This window comes from Aegilops tauschii, chromosome 6 (genome assembly GCF_002575655.3).
Source record: "Aegilops tauschii subsp. strangulata cultivar AL8/78 chromosome 6, Aet v6.0, whole genome shotgun sequence".
Taxonomy (NCBI): domain Eukaryota; kingdom Viridiplantae; phylum Streptophyta; class Magnoliopsida; order Poales; family Poaceae; genus Aegilops; species Aegilops tauschii.
Window position 1 is genome coordinate 48,741,832 of NC_053040.3, and position 14,383 is coordinate 48,756,214.

General features: G+C 43.8%; 1 protein-coding gene across 1 annotated transcript; it reads left to right on the top strand.

Annotated features, from left to right (window-relative positions):
* The first annotated feature begins 8,029 nt into the window (after positions 1 to 8,029).
* On the top strand, positions 8,030 to 9,469 carry LOC109755110 (protein FAR1-RELATED SEQUENCE 1-like). Its single transcript, XM_020313990.2, has 2 exons — positions 8,030 to 8,574; positions 8,998 to 9,469. The coding sequence occupies exons 1-2, from the start codon at positions 8,030 to 8,032 to the stop codon at positions 9,467 to 9,469; spliced, it is 1,017 nt and encodes a 338-aa protein (XP_020169579.2).
* The last annotated feature ends 4,914 nt before the right edge of the window (positions 9,470 to 14,383 follow it).

Sequence of the window (14,383 nt, forward strand, 5' to 3'; positions counted from 1 at the left end):
AAAATTCTTTTTGCTTTTAATGATTTTGAACAGAAAATACTTCAATAATTTTAGTTGCAGCAATTTTATATAATTTTAGTTTCAATAATACTAGAGGTTTCTTATAATGTTTTGAACAGAAAATACTTTGTTAATTTTAGTTTCATAAATTTTATTATAGTTTATTTTATTTTGTTTCTACTTATATATTTTAATAAAGTTTATATTATTTTGTTTCTAATTACTTATTTATTTTATTTGTTATTTTTCATGCACCATTTTTCATGCATTTACTGATTATTTTGAGCTATAAGAGCCTAAAATTGAAAAGCATTTCAATGAACTCCGAAAAGGTTGAAAGTTGGCATGGTATCATCATTTCATCCACATAGCATGTGCAAGAAAGTTGAGAGGGTTACGGCAAAAACTGGATGCACTTCGTGTACAAAACGGACAATCTCTTTCAAAGTATCAGGATTTCATACGGAAACTCGTCTGTTTCAAAGGGATTTCATTTTTTTAAACTTATTTGAACTCCTGACTTTTTGTGTGTTCAAAATGCACCATTCAAAGCCACATCATCATTTTTCAATCCTTTCTGATTTCATTTGTTATTTTTCATGCATTTACTAATTATTTTGAGCTATAAGACCCTAAAATTGAAAAGCATTTCAAATGAACCTGAAATTGAAAAACCCTACAAATGAACTCTGAAATGGTTGAAAGTTGGCATGGTATCATCATTTCACCCACATAGCATGTGCTAAAAAGTTAAGAGGGTCCCAGCAGCAAGCTGGATGCACTTCGTGAACAAAATGGACAATCTCTTTCGAAGTATCAGGGTTTCGGAGGAAAACTCATCTGTTACAAAGGGATTTCATTTTCTTGAACTTATTTGAACTCCAGACTTTTTGTGTGTCCAAAATGCACCATTCAAAGCCACATCATCAATTTTCAACCCTTTCTGACTTCATTTATTATTTTTCATGCAGTGACGGATTGTTTTGAGCTAAATGACCCTGAAATTGAAAAGCCCTACAAATGAGCTCTGAAAAGGTTGAAAGTTGGCATGGTATCATCATTTCACCCACATAGCATGTGCTAAAAAGTTGAGAGGGTTACGGCAAAAGCTGGATGTACTTCGTGAACAAAATGGAGAATCTCTTTCCAAGTATTAGGGTTTCGGACGAAAACTCATCTGTTACAAAGGGATTTCATTTTCTTGAACTTATTTGAACTCCAAACTTTTTGTGTGTTCAAAATGAACCATTCAAAGCAGAGACTGATTTTGAATGGTGCATATTCAACACACACAAAAGTCTGTAAAGATCGCCAACCCCAACATAAAAAAATGAGCATAGATGCGCCTATAGAGAGAATTCAACCTAAATTCATAATAAATTTCTATGAATTTCAAAGAAATTTACTCTGAATTTAGGTCAAATTCCCTGTATAAGGGCATCTATTTTCACTTTAAGAGGAGCTCAACAAGGCAGAGAGGGACGGGCTTATAAACCGGTGTGAGCGCCCTTCGGTTGGCGAGGTGGGACTGAACTCTGACCGCAACGAGGACCAACCCTTTAGTCCCGGTTTGTGCCACAAACCGGGACTAATGGTCATGGGCCAGGGGCGAGTTGCATTGGTCTCAGTTCGTGCGTGGAACCGGGACCAAAAGGTCCAGACGAACCGGGACCAATGGCCCACGTGGCCCGCCCGGCCCCCTGGGCTCACGAACCGGGACATTTGCCTTCTTTGGTCCCGGTTCGTGAGCGAACCGGGATTAATGGTATTACGAGGGCCGAACCAATGCCCTGTTTTCTACTAGTGAGCTAAGTTGTGAACTTGTTGCTATATATGACTTTAACTCGACCATGATGTCACTTTGAGTTATCTATATGTCACACCATCTATATTTGATATGTTTTGTGAAATTATGTCAACAATGTATATGTCTTGTTTGTCGATTGCAGAGACTTAGGACAAAAAAAATGGTTTAGTGTTGTACTGGTACTCTTTTTGGAGTACAACACTTGGCGTTGCAATGCTTTGCCGAGTACACATCTTTGCAGACGCGGCGCCTTGGTCCGCTGGCAACACCACATCTTTCCCGAGAACATAGGCACCTGGCAAGAAATGCCACATGTGGCAACATCTGAGCACACATGAAGATGTCTGCCAAGTACGTTATCGGGCGTGCTCGGCAAACATTTACTTTCAGGACAAAAGTATTTTCGTAATTAGTTTGCCGAGTACGTAAGTATAGAATCTTGGGAAACATGGACTCGAAGTCACGGAGCCGTCAACTGCAAACGGCCGTGCCACCTGGCTCGTATTTGTTGGGTGTCGCATCTACGATCTCGGCATACTCTCTATAAGCCGAGTGCTTCTGTCTAAGCTGAGTATCTATGGCAGAGGGCTCGACAAATTCTCTCATATGCCGTCCGCTAGTGTGTGCCCAGAGCCGTACTCGGCTTAGAAGACTTTTGTCGTGATCCCGTGTTACCGTACTCGGCAAAGGCAAAAGTACTCGATAATGATAATTTTTCCAGTAGTGAACCTAAACCACCCATATTCATACCCTGCAAGATTTTATTCTCAGGATGCTAGATATGATAGAAAAGAACCCAAAAGTACTGCTACGGTGCTTATGCGCATCCACTGCTCACACACTGTTGCTGGAACTTCCACTACACCACCATGCTGCAGTACAACCACAGTGTCCCTCATGCAGCGAATGCGACAGTAAAATATGTAAGTGAGGCGCTCCAGGAAGGAGACCTCACTCTCGCTGGAGCGGACAATGTTCATCAACGCAGCACAAAGATGCTCAGCCTCCATCCGCTTCTTGCACAGATCATCCACCTGATGGCGCAGGTACACCAGCGCATAGTAGTTAATATCCGTAATTTTCACATTATGTTCAATAGCTACAACATGGATAACCATTAGACAAGCCGCTTGCTCAGCTTCAGGGATAGTTGCTCCTGCAACCTCGGACTATACGTGGGGAACCCTATCTACTGGACCAAGGTTGACCTGAACTCCCACGATGTATAGTCCATCAGGAGCAGGCCTCCAATAGAGAATTGGTGGGGAATGACCAAGCACTACCACAAACTGCTCCAGAAAATGCTTGATTGGGATATCAACAAACTCTATGCCTGGATTTCACAACACATCTATCACATTAGAAACAAAGTAAAGAGAAACAAGCATAGCTACTACCCCTACACCAGAGAACATCTCCCTAGTCCTACTATACAATCTTTACTAGTACGCCCATGACCATACTCAAACCAACCAGTACATGTTCCTATGCTACCCCAGGGTTATTACCAAGTTAGTTTGCTCATTTAAGTCACTTTGTACCCTCACCAGTCCTAGTAAACTTGGTTTATAAATGGTTTAGTTATAACGAGGCTCTGGTGCCACTAAAACTGTCACGACCCGAGGGTTTGGGAATATAAAAGTGACAGCTGCCGAGTCCTTACGAATTTAAGCAACTCATAACCGCCCAAGGCATAAGTAGCAAACATCATATCATGAGGGTACAAAGGATGCTCTAGTTTCTTGTTATTCCTTACATAGTAGCTTACACCATCAAATAATTAATCAGAGACAACTAGTAGACTAGTGTAGCCTACCATAGCAACTAGTAGACTAGTGTAGCCTACCATAGCTGCAGATTATTCTCCCACTTCATTCAATGATTAAACAAAGACCCCTAATCTAACACCCTGGCCTGGGTGTTGATGATTCCTCAGGTTCCTCTAACTCCTCACCATGCCCACCTCCCGCACACACTGCGCATATCAGATAGAAGATAAGCAAAATAATAGTGAGTATGTTGGGACGTACTCAGCAAGAATATAAAGTATGCAAGGATTAGCAGGTTACAAATTAAACACACATAAGGTAGAGATGGTTCGGCCCCTATTACCTCAAGGATGCCGATAACTGCCACATGTGTGGTGTATCGGGTGGTTGTGCCGCAAGCCCTGTGTGGCACGAAGACGAACCCGCCCGCACGACCGCGTCCGGGCGCGCGCAGCCATAGCCCGCACGTCCGGTGTGTGGCAACATCACCCACACGTCCGGGCAAACGACCGCGCTGCCTGCACGACCCAGCACGCCAGTCGTCCCGGCCTCCTTTCGATCCCCAGTCCGACCCGCCGCCGTCGTCTCCTACCTCTCGATCCCCTACCTAAATCGCCTTCCTTCTCTGGTTGCCATGGCAACCAGAGCAGATCCATAGCGCCTTCCCACCGCTAACCACCCACCCACCAACCCCCCCCCCCCCAACCCCGCCCTCCCAGGACGACGAGCTAAAAAAAGGTGGATCTCCGATCTCCTTCTGTTTTTCGTCCTTCTTCTGCCCAGAAATTTGAAATTGCAAATTTGCCCACGAAGTTGGTGACTGGATCCACGCTATCAGGGAAAACACCCCACGGATTTGCGTGTATTCGCATTTGCCCACCAACATACGCCAGATCTGCCATGTACTATGCTAGAGTTGAGCTAAGCTTCTGGGTTGGCTTGGTGCCAGTAGTTGGTAATGAAGGATGCGTAGGAATCACTAAAAATAGGGAGAGAAAGGAGAAATTTGGCAGAGGGAGGTAGGAAGAATAATTGCCACTTTTATCTAACATTAGTTGCCACCTATCGTTGTCGTTAGCTGCCACCATGTTATCTTGTTGCTTGCCATCCTATTTTATTGGCTGTTGCCATCGCTTCAAAATGATAGCTGGCACCCAGATTTGAGAAAAGAGAATAAATGTGCATGTCATACTTGCCATGATGTGTTGGTTGCCTACGCAGGAAATGTGATAAGATTGCCGTGTAATCTTCTACGTGCAAACAGCAAGAATGCATTTTGCAGTTTGTTGATGCGTTCTTGTTCATGCAGTGACTGAAAACACTCTGGCAGGAAAAAAAGCGGAAGAATGAATCACGAAGACGACATTGATCCTTGGTTTTCTCAAAGGCCGGAAACGCCCCCTTGGGATGCAGCAGAGTACAATCAACTCATTTCTGCAGGGCCGTTGCTGCCACTACTAGAGCAGTACGCGGGCATCCGTACGATGCATGATTAAAAAAAGAACAGTTGCCATGTTCGCGTCGATGAAGATGGCATTCTACTTATGTCCTACAATGTCATTTTCCGCAGGTTCTTATGACCAAACCACATTTGGGGGGGGGCACCATGGCAAGTTCAGTCAAAGGGCGCTAACAATGACAAATGTACGGGCAACCAACTCCAAGTAGCTAATGTGGCAAATCAAGGTAACTCATACGAAAAAGAAACATACTGGTGTCAACATGAAATTAAACTTGCAAGGATGGCAAAAGACTCACGAGTTATGTCGGGAAAATGTAGGACCTTCATGCAACACGTGGCATCAGGTGGCAAACGTGTACCTGCCATCAACGTCGAACACAGGTGAGTCCATGAAGTAAAGTTGTGGACAGTGAATTAGTAGAAGGAACATAGCTGACAGCTGCAGTTGCCATGCCTGCACAGTTGCAGTTGCCATGTGTCATAAAAATGTGATTGCAAATGTCTAAACAATTGTGGATGACACGTGTGGACAAACATGTGTGGCATGGATGCACCGCTACATGTGCCATGTTGAACAAACTACAGTTGCCATGCATTGACCAACTGCTAACATGATCACAGGTTGTTACGGTAGAACCACATCGGCGAACGTCTCATGGCAAGCTTCACAGTTGCAGGACAACGCTATTGCAGATAGAGCGCATCAAATTGGAATGACAGACCAGATAAGATCAGCACATGCGGCACAACAAGGTAAAAAAATGTGAACCAGAACAAAGTGCTGCATTTGCTTTTGTGGGAATAGCATGTGAGGAAAATGTAGATTTGTAACGGTGGTGGTGGAAAAAACAAACAAAAAATGCTACCAAGTGGTTGCGTGCAAAGAGTCATCTATTCACTAGTAGAAAACAGGGCTTTGGTTCGGCCAGAAAAGAGCATTAATCCCGGTTGCATTACAAACTGAGACTAATGTGAGCATTAGTCCATGTTCGAGCGGCTAGGGGACCGTACAGGCATTAGTCCCGGTTCAAATGGGACCTTTAGTCCCGGTTGGTGCCACAAACCGGGACTAAAGGGTGCGATGCCCATTAGTACCGGTTCGTGGCACGAACCGGTACTAAAGTTTAGACCTTTAGTCCCGGTTCGTGCCACGAACCGGTACAAATGGGGTTGAGGCATTAGTACTAGTCTAACCTTTAGTACCGGTTGGTGCCACGAACCGGTACTAATGGTGCAATTTTCGAATTCTACCCCCCCCCCCCCCCCCCGTGTATCGCCTTTTCAGTTTTGTAAAAAGCAAAAGAAAATGATAAAAACTTCAGAAGTTAAAATCCTACGAGATGTACTTATGTTACTATATCTAATAGTTAGGAAAATTTAAAAACTTAAATTTGGACATGTTTTGCAAAAAGTGTAGGGAAAATGTAAAACGGCTATAACTTTTGCATACGATGTCAGAAAAAAACGTATAATATATCAAAATGTTCAGCACGAATTTTTAGAGTCCTCAAATTCTAAAAGGAAAAAAAGTTATGCTCAAATTTTTGTTTTTTTTAATTTTCGTTAAATGTGGTCAAACTATGGTCAAACTACTTATTCAAGAAGTATTAGTGTTACTAAATAATTATTCAAGAATATTAGTGTTACTAAATAATTATTTCAGTTTTTTGAATTTTGGTCAAATCTGGTCAAACTATGGTCAAACAATGGTCAAACTACTTATTCAAGAAATATTAGTGTTACTAAATAATTATTGTTTTTTAGAACGGTAGTTTCAAACTCAAACAGTGAAATGTGTGACTTCATGCTCAAGCTAAACTCTTGAGGGTTAATAGGATTGACATCTTACTATTGTCAGGAAAACAACAAGTGCACACTTGGAAACGAGGGAGAATAGAACCCGGAAGTCAAGCGTGCTCAGGCTGGGGTAGTGAGAGGATGGGTGACCGTCCGGGAAGTTAGATTATTTGGAATGATGAGAGGTGATTAGAGATTAGATGTTAAATTGAGCAGTGATGAGGGGTGATTAGAGATTAGAGGTTAAAATAATTCAGAAATTTGAAAATTCAGGAAAAAATTCAAAAAAAAATCATAAAATTTCCTTTAGTACCGGCTGGTGTTACCAACCGGGACTAAAGATGGACATCCATGCAGCGGCCACGTGGAGGGCCTTTAGTCCCGGTTCATATAAGAACCGGGACTAAAAGGGGGGGCCTTTAGTAACGACCCTTTAGTCCCGGTTCCAAAACCGGGACTAAAGGCCCTTATGAACCGGGACAAATGTCCCTTTTTCTACTAGTGATTGTCTTCGGGATTTGGAAGTTGCTATATGATTGTGTGCAACATTCATGATTGATCTCATTTGCCTAGTGAGCTCGAATCTAGAATGCAAGTTTTGATGCTAAAGGATAGTGGTTGTCATGTCTTGGCAGCAGTAGTTGACATGTATGTTGGACTGTAGATGTCGTGGCTATAGAATGCAAGTTTTGATGTTAAAAGACGCTGGTTGCCATGTCTTGGCAATAGTAGTTGCCATGTTTGTTGGACTGTAGATGCCATGACTGGAGAACTACAGTTACCATGCATGGCCATATGCAGATTCACGGCTTGTTGTGTGAATGATCTCATGCCAAATCACATGCAGTTGATGTATTCCGTTACGATAGACATGCCATTCAAGCAAATACTTACGCTCGTACCTGTTTTTTTATTGCAGGACCTTCAACTACAATCAACAGCGGCGCGGGGACATCTACTGTGGGAAGCTCTGAGCGCACGGAAGAAGCGTTCCACCAGCAAGCCAACAATCATGCCACAAACAATGCAGAGTCAGTGTCAGAAATGGCAATTGTTCCAGCAATGCCGACAAGCACACCTTTGCACACCAGCACAAGCAACACTTAAGTAGATGAAACAGCTGCCGATACTGAAGTGAATGATGAAACTGATGACGAACCACAAGGGGATGCAGAAGATGGGCAATCAGAAATCATGGTACCTAAGCCACCGTATGTTGGGCAGAGGTTTGATTCGTTTGAAGATGCAAAGGAATTCTACCTGACATATGCAAAGTTCCATGGGTTTGCGGTCAACAGCGAATACCATAGGAAAATTAAAGAAACTAACGAGTACAGCAGATGTGAGATGAGGTGCTACAAGGCACGAAGGAACAAGAAGGGTAAAGGTGTTGCGCATGTCGTGCCGGAACGAAAGAGAGGTATCATTGTCAAGACGGAATGCCCTGTCCGGTGTAAGCTGAATGTAGATGGAGCACGGTGGGTGGTCACTGAATATTTTGATGAGCACAACCACAAACTCATAAAGAAGTTTGACCTGGTAAAATTTCTGACCGCCCACAGAGGATTCACCCCACTCGAGAAGAAATTCATAAAGCTGCTACATGATTGTAACGTCGGTCCATCAAGAATGGTCCAGCTACTGTCTCTCATCCACAGCAAAAATGGGACTCTGAGTAGAATGCCGTACATACCAGCAGACGTCACAAACCTAAAGGCAAAGTACCGTAGGGAGAGCAGGTAGGCTGACATAGAAGACACGATAGCCTACTTCGATGAGAAAGCGAAAGAAGATCCAGATTTCTTCTACAGGATAAGATTGGACGATGAGGACTGTGTCAGGAACATGTATTGGGTGGATGGTGCTGCAAGAAGAGCCTACAAACATTTCCGAGATTGCATTTCGTTCGACGCGACATATCTCACTAATATGTACAAGATTCCATGCGCTCCATTCATAGGAATAAGTAACCACAATCAGTCAATGCAATTCGGATGCGGGCTCGTTCACAACGAAGACACGGATGGGTACACTTGGCTGTTCAAGACGTTCTTGGAGTGCATGGGTGGACTTGCTCCAATGAACATAATAAAAGACCAGGATTTTAGCATGCGTGCAGGCATAGAGTAGGTCTTTCCGTTGGCAGTGCACAGGCACTGCAGGTGGCACATTATAAAGAAGGCTGAGGAGACGCTAGGACCGTTCTTTGCTGACCGTCCGGATCTGCACGAGGCATTCGAGTTGTGTGTGGACCATAGCTTGACGGTGGAGGAGTTTGAACGGAGCTGGATGGCTATGATTGAAACATATAAAGTCCAAGACAACGAGACGCTTGCTAGCCTGTGGCAGAAGCGAATGTACTGGGTGCTGGCCTACTTCATGCACTGCTTCTTCCCATTTCTGCAGACTACGCAGCGCAGTGAGGGGTTCAATGCTGTTCTGAAGCGGTACGTGAGCCCTGGCAACTCATTGCTACAGTTTGCCAAGCAATATACGGCTTTGCAACAAAAAATACTGGGATCTGAGCTACAGCAAGAAGCAAACACCGCGCCAAATCAGCCTAAATTGCTAACATATTTATCAATGGAGAGGCAGATGAGCAAGACATATACCAACAAGATTTTTAACAAGTAAGTCAGTGTGTGTTACAGTCTTATTTGCACAAGCATGAAGGTAAATAGGTGCCATATAGAAATGCAATGTAGTTGTCGGCTCTTTTGGAAATGCTGGTATATTGAAAATGGCCATTGAGCACATGGTAACCATGATGTGTAGTTACCATGTTTAATGTACTGCAGTTGCCATGTGAAGTCAACTATAGTTGCCATGTGAAGTCAACTACAGTTGCCATGTTTAATAAACTGTAGTTGCCATGTTTAATGAACTATAGTTTCCATGTTTAAGGAACTGTAGTTGCCGTGTGAAATCAACTATAGTTGCCATGTTTAATGAACTGTAGGTCCAGTTCCCTTGATGGTATGGAGTGCACTTGCCAATTAAAATGTTATGCATTTGCCATGTGAAAAATATCATGCAGTTGCCATAGCCATCATTCATTTTAGATGCCTTTCCTACGTTACATCCTACTTCAACATAAAGGTGCTACAAAAAACATCATATAAGAGTTTAACAAAACCACACAAAACTTGCAGATTCCAGGAAGAAATAGAGCGTGCTAGCATGTACACGGCTTACCAGGTGGACGAACATACGTTCAAGGTGTGTTCTCTGTTAGGCATGTCGGATTCAGAACCTGAAGACCCAGACAAAAGGAAGGAACTACTTTGTGAAGGCCTTGATAAGCGAAGGTGAATACTACTGCCAATGCTGCAAATTCGAACGGGACGGGATTGTGTGCTGTCACATACTAAAAGTAATGGACATGAACGCGGTGACACGAATGCCCCGCCATTTCGTACGGCGGCGATGGACTTGGGACGCTGACGACACATTGGGGCCGCAAACATCAAATGCAGTTTTGGCTGTGCATGATGAGAGACGAGAGTCAACCATGGAAGCCGTGAGGCACGTTGTGTTGACAAAGAACTATGCTGAACTAATAGATGAAGCATGCAAGAGTGATGAGACAGCCATTTCATACGGCGGCGATGGACTTGGGACGCTGACGACGCATTGGGGCCGCAAACATCAAATGCAGTTTTGGATGTGCATGATGAGAGACGAGAGTCAACCATGGAAGCCGTGAGGCACGTTGTGTTGACAAAGAACTATGCTGAACTAATAGATGAAGCGTGCAGAGTGATGAGACAGCAAGAGTTGCAGAAAAACACAGGAAGGCCCTGAAAAGAGAGCTTGATAAGATCAAGCAGAGGAAAGCTGAGGAAGCCTTACACAGGTTCCCCCGCACATCAAGTGTGCCTTCATCCACGGGTCCATCATTTGAAAACTTGGAGGTAGGATCTAGAACAGCAAGCACACAAACCCAGATCAGGAACCCGCCCCGTTCCATCACAAAAGGGCGTCCAAAAGAGATAAGATACAAATTGGAATTGGAGATTCAAGCAAAGCACAAGAAAACAAAGAAAGGGACGGGCAATCCGTAAGCAACATTGGAGCATTGTGACTTGGTTGTTGGTGATATTTTTTGCAAGCTAGATGTTCTAAAAATTATAAAATGGTAAAACGAATCTTGAGGGGAATCAGAATCTGAAAAGGAAATGCCATGAATCAATGACTGCAGTTGCCACGTGTGTGGTACTGAATTTGCCATGTTATTTCTTTGGAATCTGCCATGCCTTTTCTACTGAATCTGCCATGTTATTTCAACTGAGTCTGCCATGCCTGTTCTACTGAATCTGCCATTCCTTTTCTACTGAATCTGCCATGTTAGTTCTAGTGAATGTGCCATGTCATTTATACTGAGTCTGTCATCGCGTAGATTTTCATGTGCAGCCAACACATTTTAGTCCACACATATTGTATTGTGTGGAAACTATGGAAAACAAGTTGAAACGATCACGTGCAAAAACCGCAAGGCTACGGCTGCGTACAAACTACCCTACTAGCCGATACAGTTAGTAGTGCAAAAAAACCAAAAAGACAAATGAGAAAGAACGATAACTTTCACTAACCATGACTGATCAACTACATTTGCCATGTTAGCGGACATCAAGGACGCATTCAAAACACCAAACTGGTACTGCCAACCCACAAACGCGTAATAATACTGAAAGCACATAAACGTATCTGCTGTCACACCTAAGTAGGTTCACATCCACACATATATTACAAACTATTCAAATGTCGCTCACACGCCACCACCATATACTAGGCTACGGGGAGATGCAGTCATAGCATATTACACGGACATAGTTTTGAAAAAGAACAAGGTAATACCTTACATTCCTGGGCAACAGAATGTAAGGTAGGCGTTCGGTGTGGAGCACCACGTGATCACTTGTACTTCTTGGTGGCTTTCTTGACAGCTTCCTCTATAAACTCTCGTGCATTGGACCACGTGTTGAAATCTTCATTCATCAACCAGTTCCATGTGTAAATTTTGCGGAGCTCGACGACAATTGCAGCTGTGACGACAGGGACCCGTCGACCTTCCCACTCAGCAAGGTATTCCAACGTGTGAAAGCCACAGTCATGCCTATACAAGAAAAGAATAAGGTGAACTCACGAGAACAGAGAAAAATCACACACTTCAATTCAGAGGTGACAAAGAGGGTTAGCATTGATGTACAGGACACATGAAGAAAAGATAGTAATTACCGGTTTCCTTGCTTCGTAGTCGCCACGTACTCGATTGGAAAATGTCTGATGTGGACCTTTGAGTTTTCGTAGTGATGGTTCCATGTCTCTTTGAGGTTGTTGATGAAGTATTCAGCATGCGTAGTAAGGTCTGCATCAGCTTCTGAATGCATTGAATCAAGCACCTCAAAACGCTGGTTCTTCAGGTCCAGGCAAATCGCGTAGTGGTGACCACACTTGTCATGTGGGTCCTGTGATGCAAGCTCCTGGAACATGGGGAACAATACCTGCAAGTAAAATGAAGGAAAGAAAAAGCAGAGTTCACATCAAGAACATAAATGAAGTAGTTGGAAAATGGTGTGCAAAGATATCACCGGTTACACTAAGAGGCACATGAATGACATAAAGCAGCAAGTGTCCAAAAGTAAACCCACATAGAATGTTTATTAACACTGTGTAATTAAAAGAAGTTGCCATCCATGTATGAACAAAGTTGCCCTATATTTTAGTTTGAAGTTGCCACATAGGTTGTATTAAGAAGCAAATCAAACTCATTTTACATGGCAGCTGTTGCCACATGAAACAGTTGTCACAGAACAGGGTGTAGCCCACATGTGAAGCATATCTACTGGCAAAACATACCAAGGCAGGAAATATGTGCAAAAAAGAAAGGAATACTCACACATTTCTTCATTGTGAGCTTGAAATCACCATGCGCGGCAAAATGCTTCCTCAGGATTTTGTGGTGGAAGTCACCATCCCATATTTTGCAGGTCCCGCTATACTGCATGATTGTTTTGTCGGGAGACATATCCATATGCATGTTGGTGAAGTCAATCCCACATGCAACTACATTCTTCGACATTTTGCCGAGTGGCCTCACAGACTCGGCAAGATCACCATGGTCAACGTACGTCGCATCGCATTGTATGATCTTGGTTCTGTCCAAACATGAGCTGTATGAAAATGATATAACTTGAAAGAATCATGTCTACTAAGTAGAAAAAAGAAATAAATCGTAAAACAGAGCATCTATAGAATAGAAAAAAGGAAGAAAAGTAAAACGGAAAGAAAATGAGGGGTTATGCGGTGTGGTCATTACGCTTTCAACTCCTTCATGTGCTTGCCATTGGACCTCGCATTTCCAAAGCGCTTGACAATTTCGTAAAGCTGGTTCTGATCCTTTGTGGCCTTGACTTCTGGCTCATAGTCATCCGCGGGTGGTGCGTGAACTACCCTATGCTGCCTCACAGAACCAGGGGTGGCAGTTCTAACGGTATCCTCAGATACGGACTCAGTATGCATGCTAGAACTTGATTGCCCCTGACCTCGTGAGGACCTCCTCTGCAATGCTGCCTCCTCAATCCTGCGGTAAGCTTCATCAAGTGACGGCGTAATCTCCTCAGGAGTGGCTGCAATGATCAAAAAGTGGGTTAGGGTACCTGGGAAATAAAACAAGTTAATTGTGCAAAGAAAGAGTGTAGAATGTGAAAATGTAGGTGCAAAATTAAGGAGTTGCCATGTGGAGGCAACTATAGTTGCCGGGTGTAATTCAGTGTAGTTGCCATGTGGCAACAAATGTAGTTGCCACATGGCAACAACTGCAGTTGCCATGTGGGTTGAACTGCAGTTGCCATGTTGTATCCACTCCAGTTGCCATGTGCTTGCCGAATGGAAAATGCAACATGGCAACAGAATGTAGGTGACATTGTGCAGCAAATCCAGTTGCCATGTTCATCAGATAACATTTGCCACATCCAGTGAGAAGCTAAAAAAAGCTTGGGACAAAATTCAAACTAAAAAATGTGTACAACAAAATGATAAATGCAGAAAAAATGTACCTTGCACAATCGGCTCTGCGAACTTCACAGCCTTCCTGCCCTCAGCCATTGGCTACGCCATCATTGGGGCCATGCCTGCCGGGAAAGCAAAGGCAACTGGCATAGGATCGTGCACCACTGGTTGATCTTGACTGATGCCAAGGCTAAAGCTCGGTGGGGTGAAGGCCATTGGGTGCCTCTCCTGCCTACTAGCCGGACCACGAACAACTTGCCCCTCTAGGGGTGAAAGATCGACAAACATTTCGGCCTCGTCTGCTGCAGAATCATCAGGCTTATCAGTAGGTCGGGGAGTGTTGTCAGCGGTATCAGCTGCAACTTTCTTGCCAATCTTCTTGTTTGGGCTGTAGGGGACACCAATGTTGACTGGGAGCTTAGAAGTGCGCAGATTTATGCTAGGGGTCTCCACGGCGGGTAAAGATGCAGTCTGCTCCGGACGTTCACCTCCGTCGGTCGTGCCCGGCTTGCCACCTGGGTCAGTTGTACTCTGGTC

Bases quoted from the DNA above. Each gene is read 5' to 3' on its own strand.
- LOC109755110 (XM_020313990.2), top strand. From the start codon at position 8,030: ATGGTACCTAAGCCACCGTATGTTGGGCAGAGGTTTGATTCGTTTGAA. The intron at 8,575-8,997 runs GTAGGCTGACAT...CAGGCACTGCAG, and splicing joins AAGTACCGTAGGGAGAGCAG to GTGGCACATTATAAAGAAGG.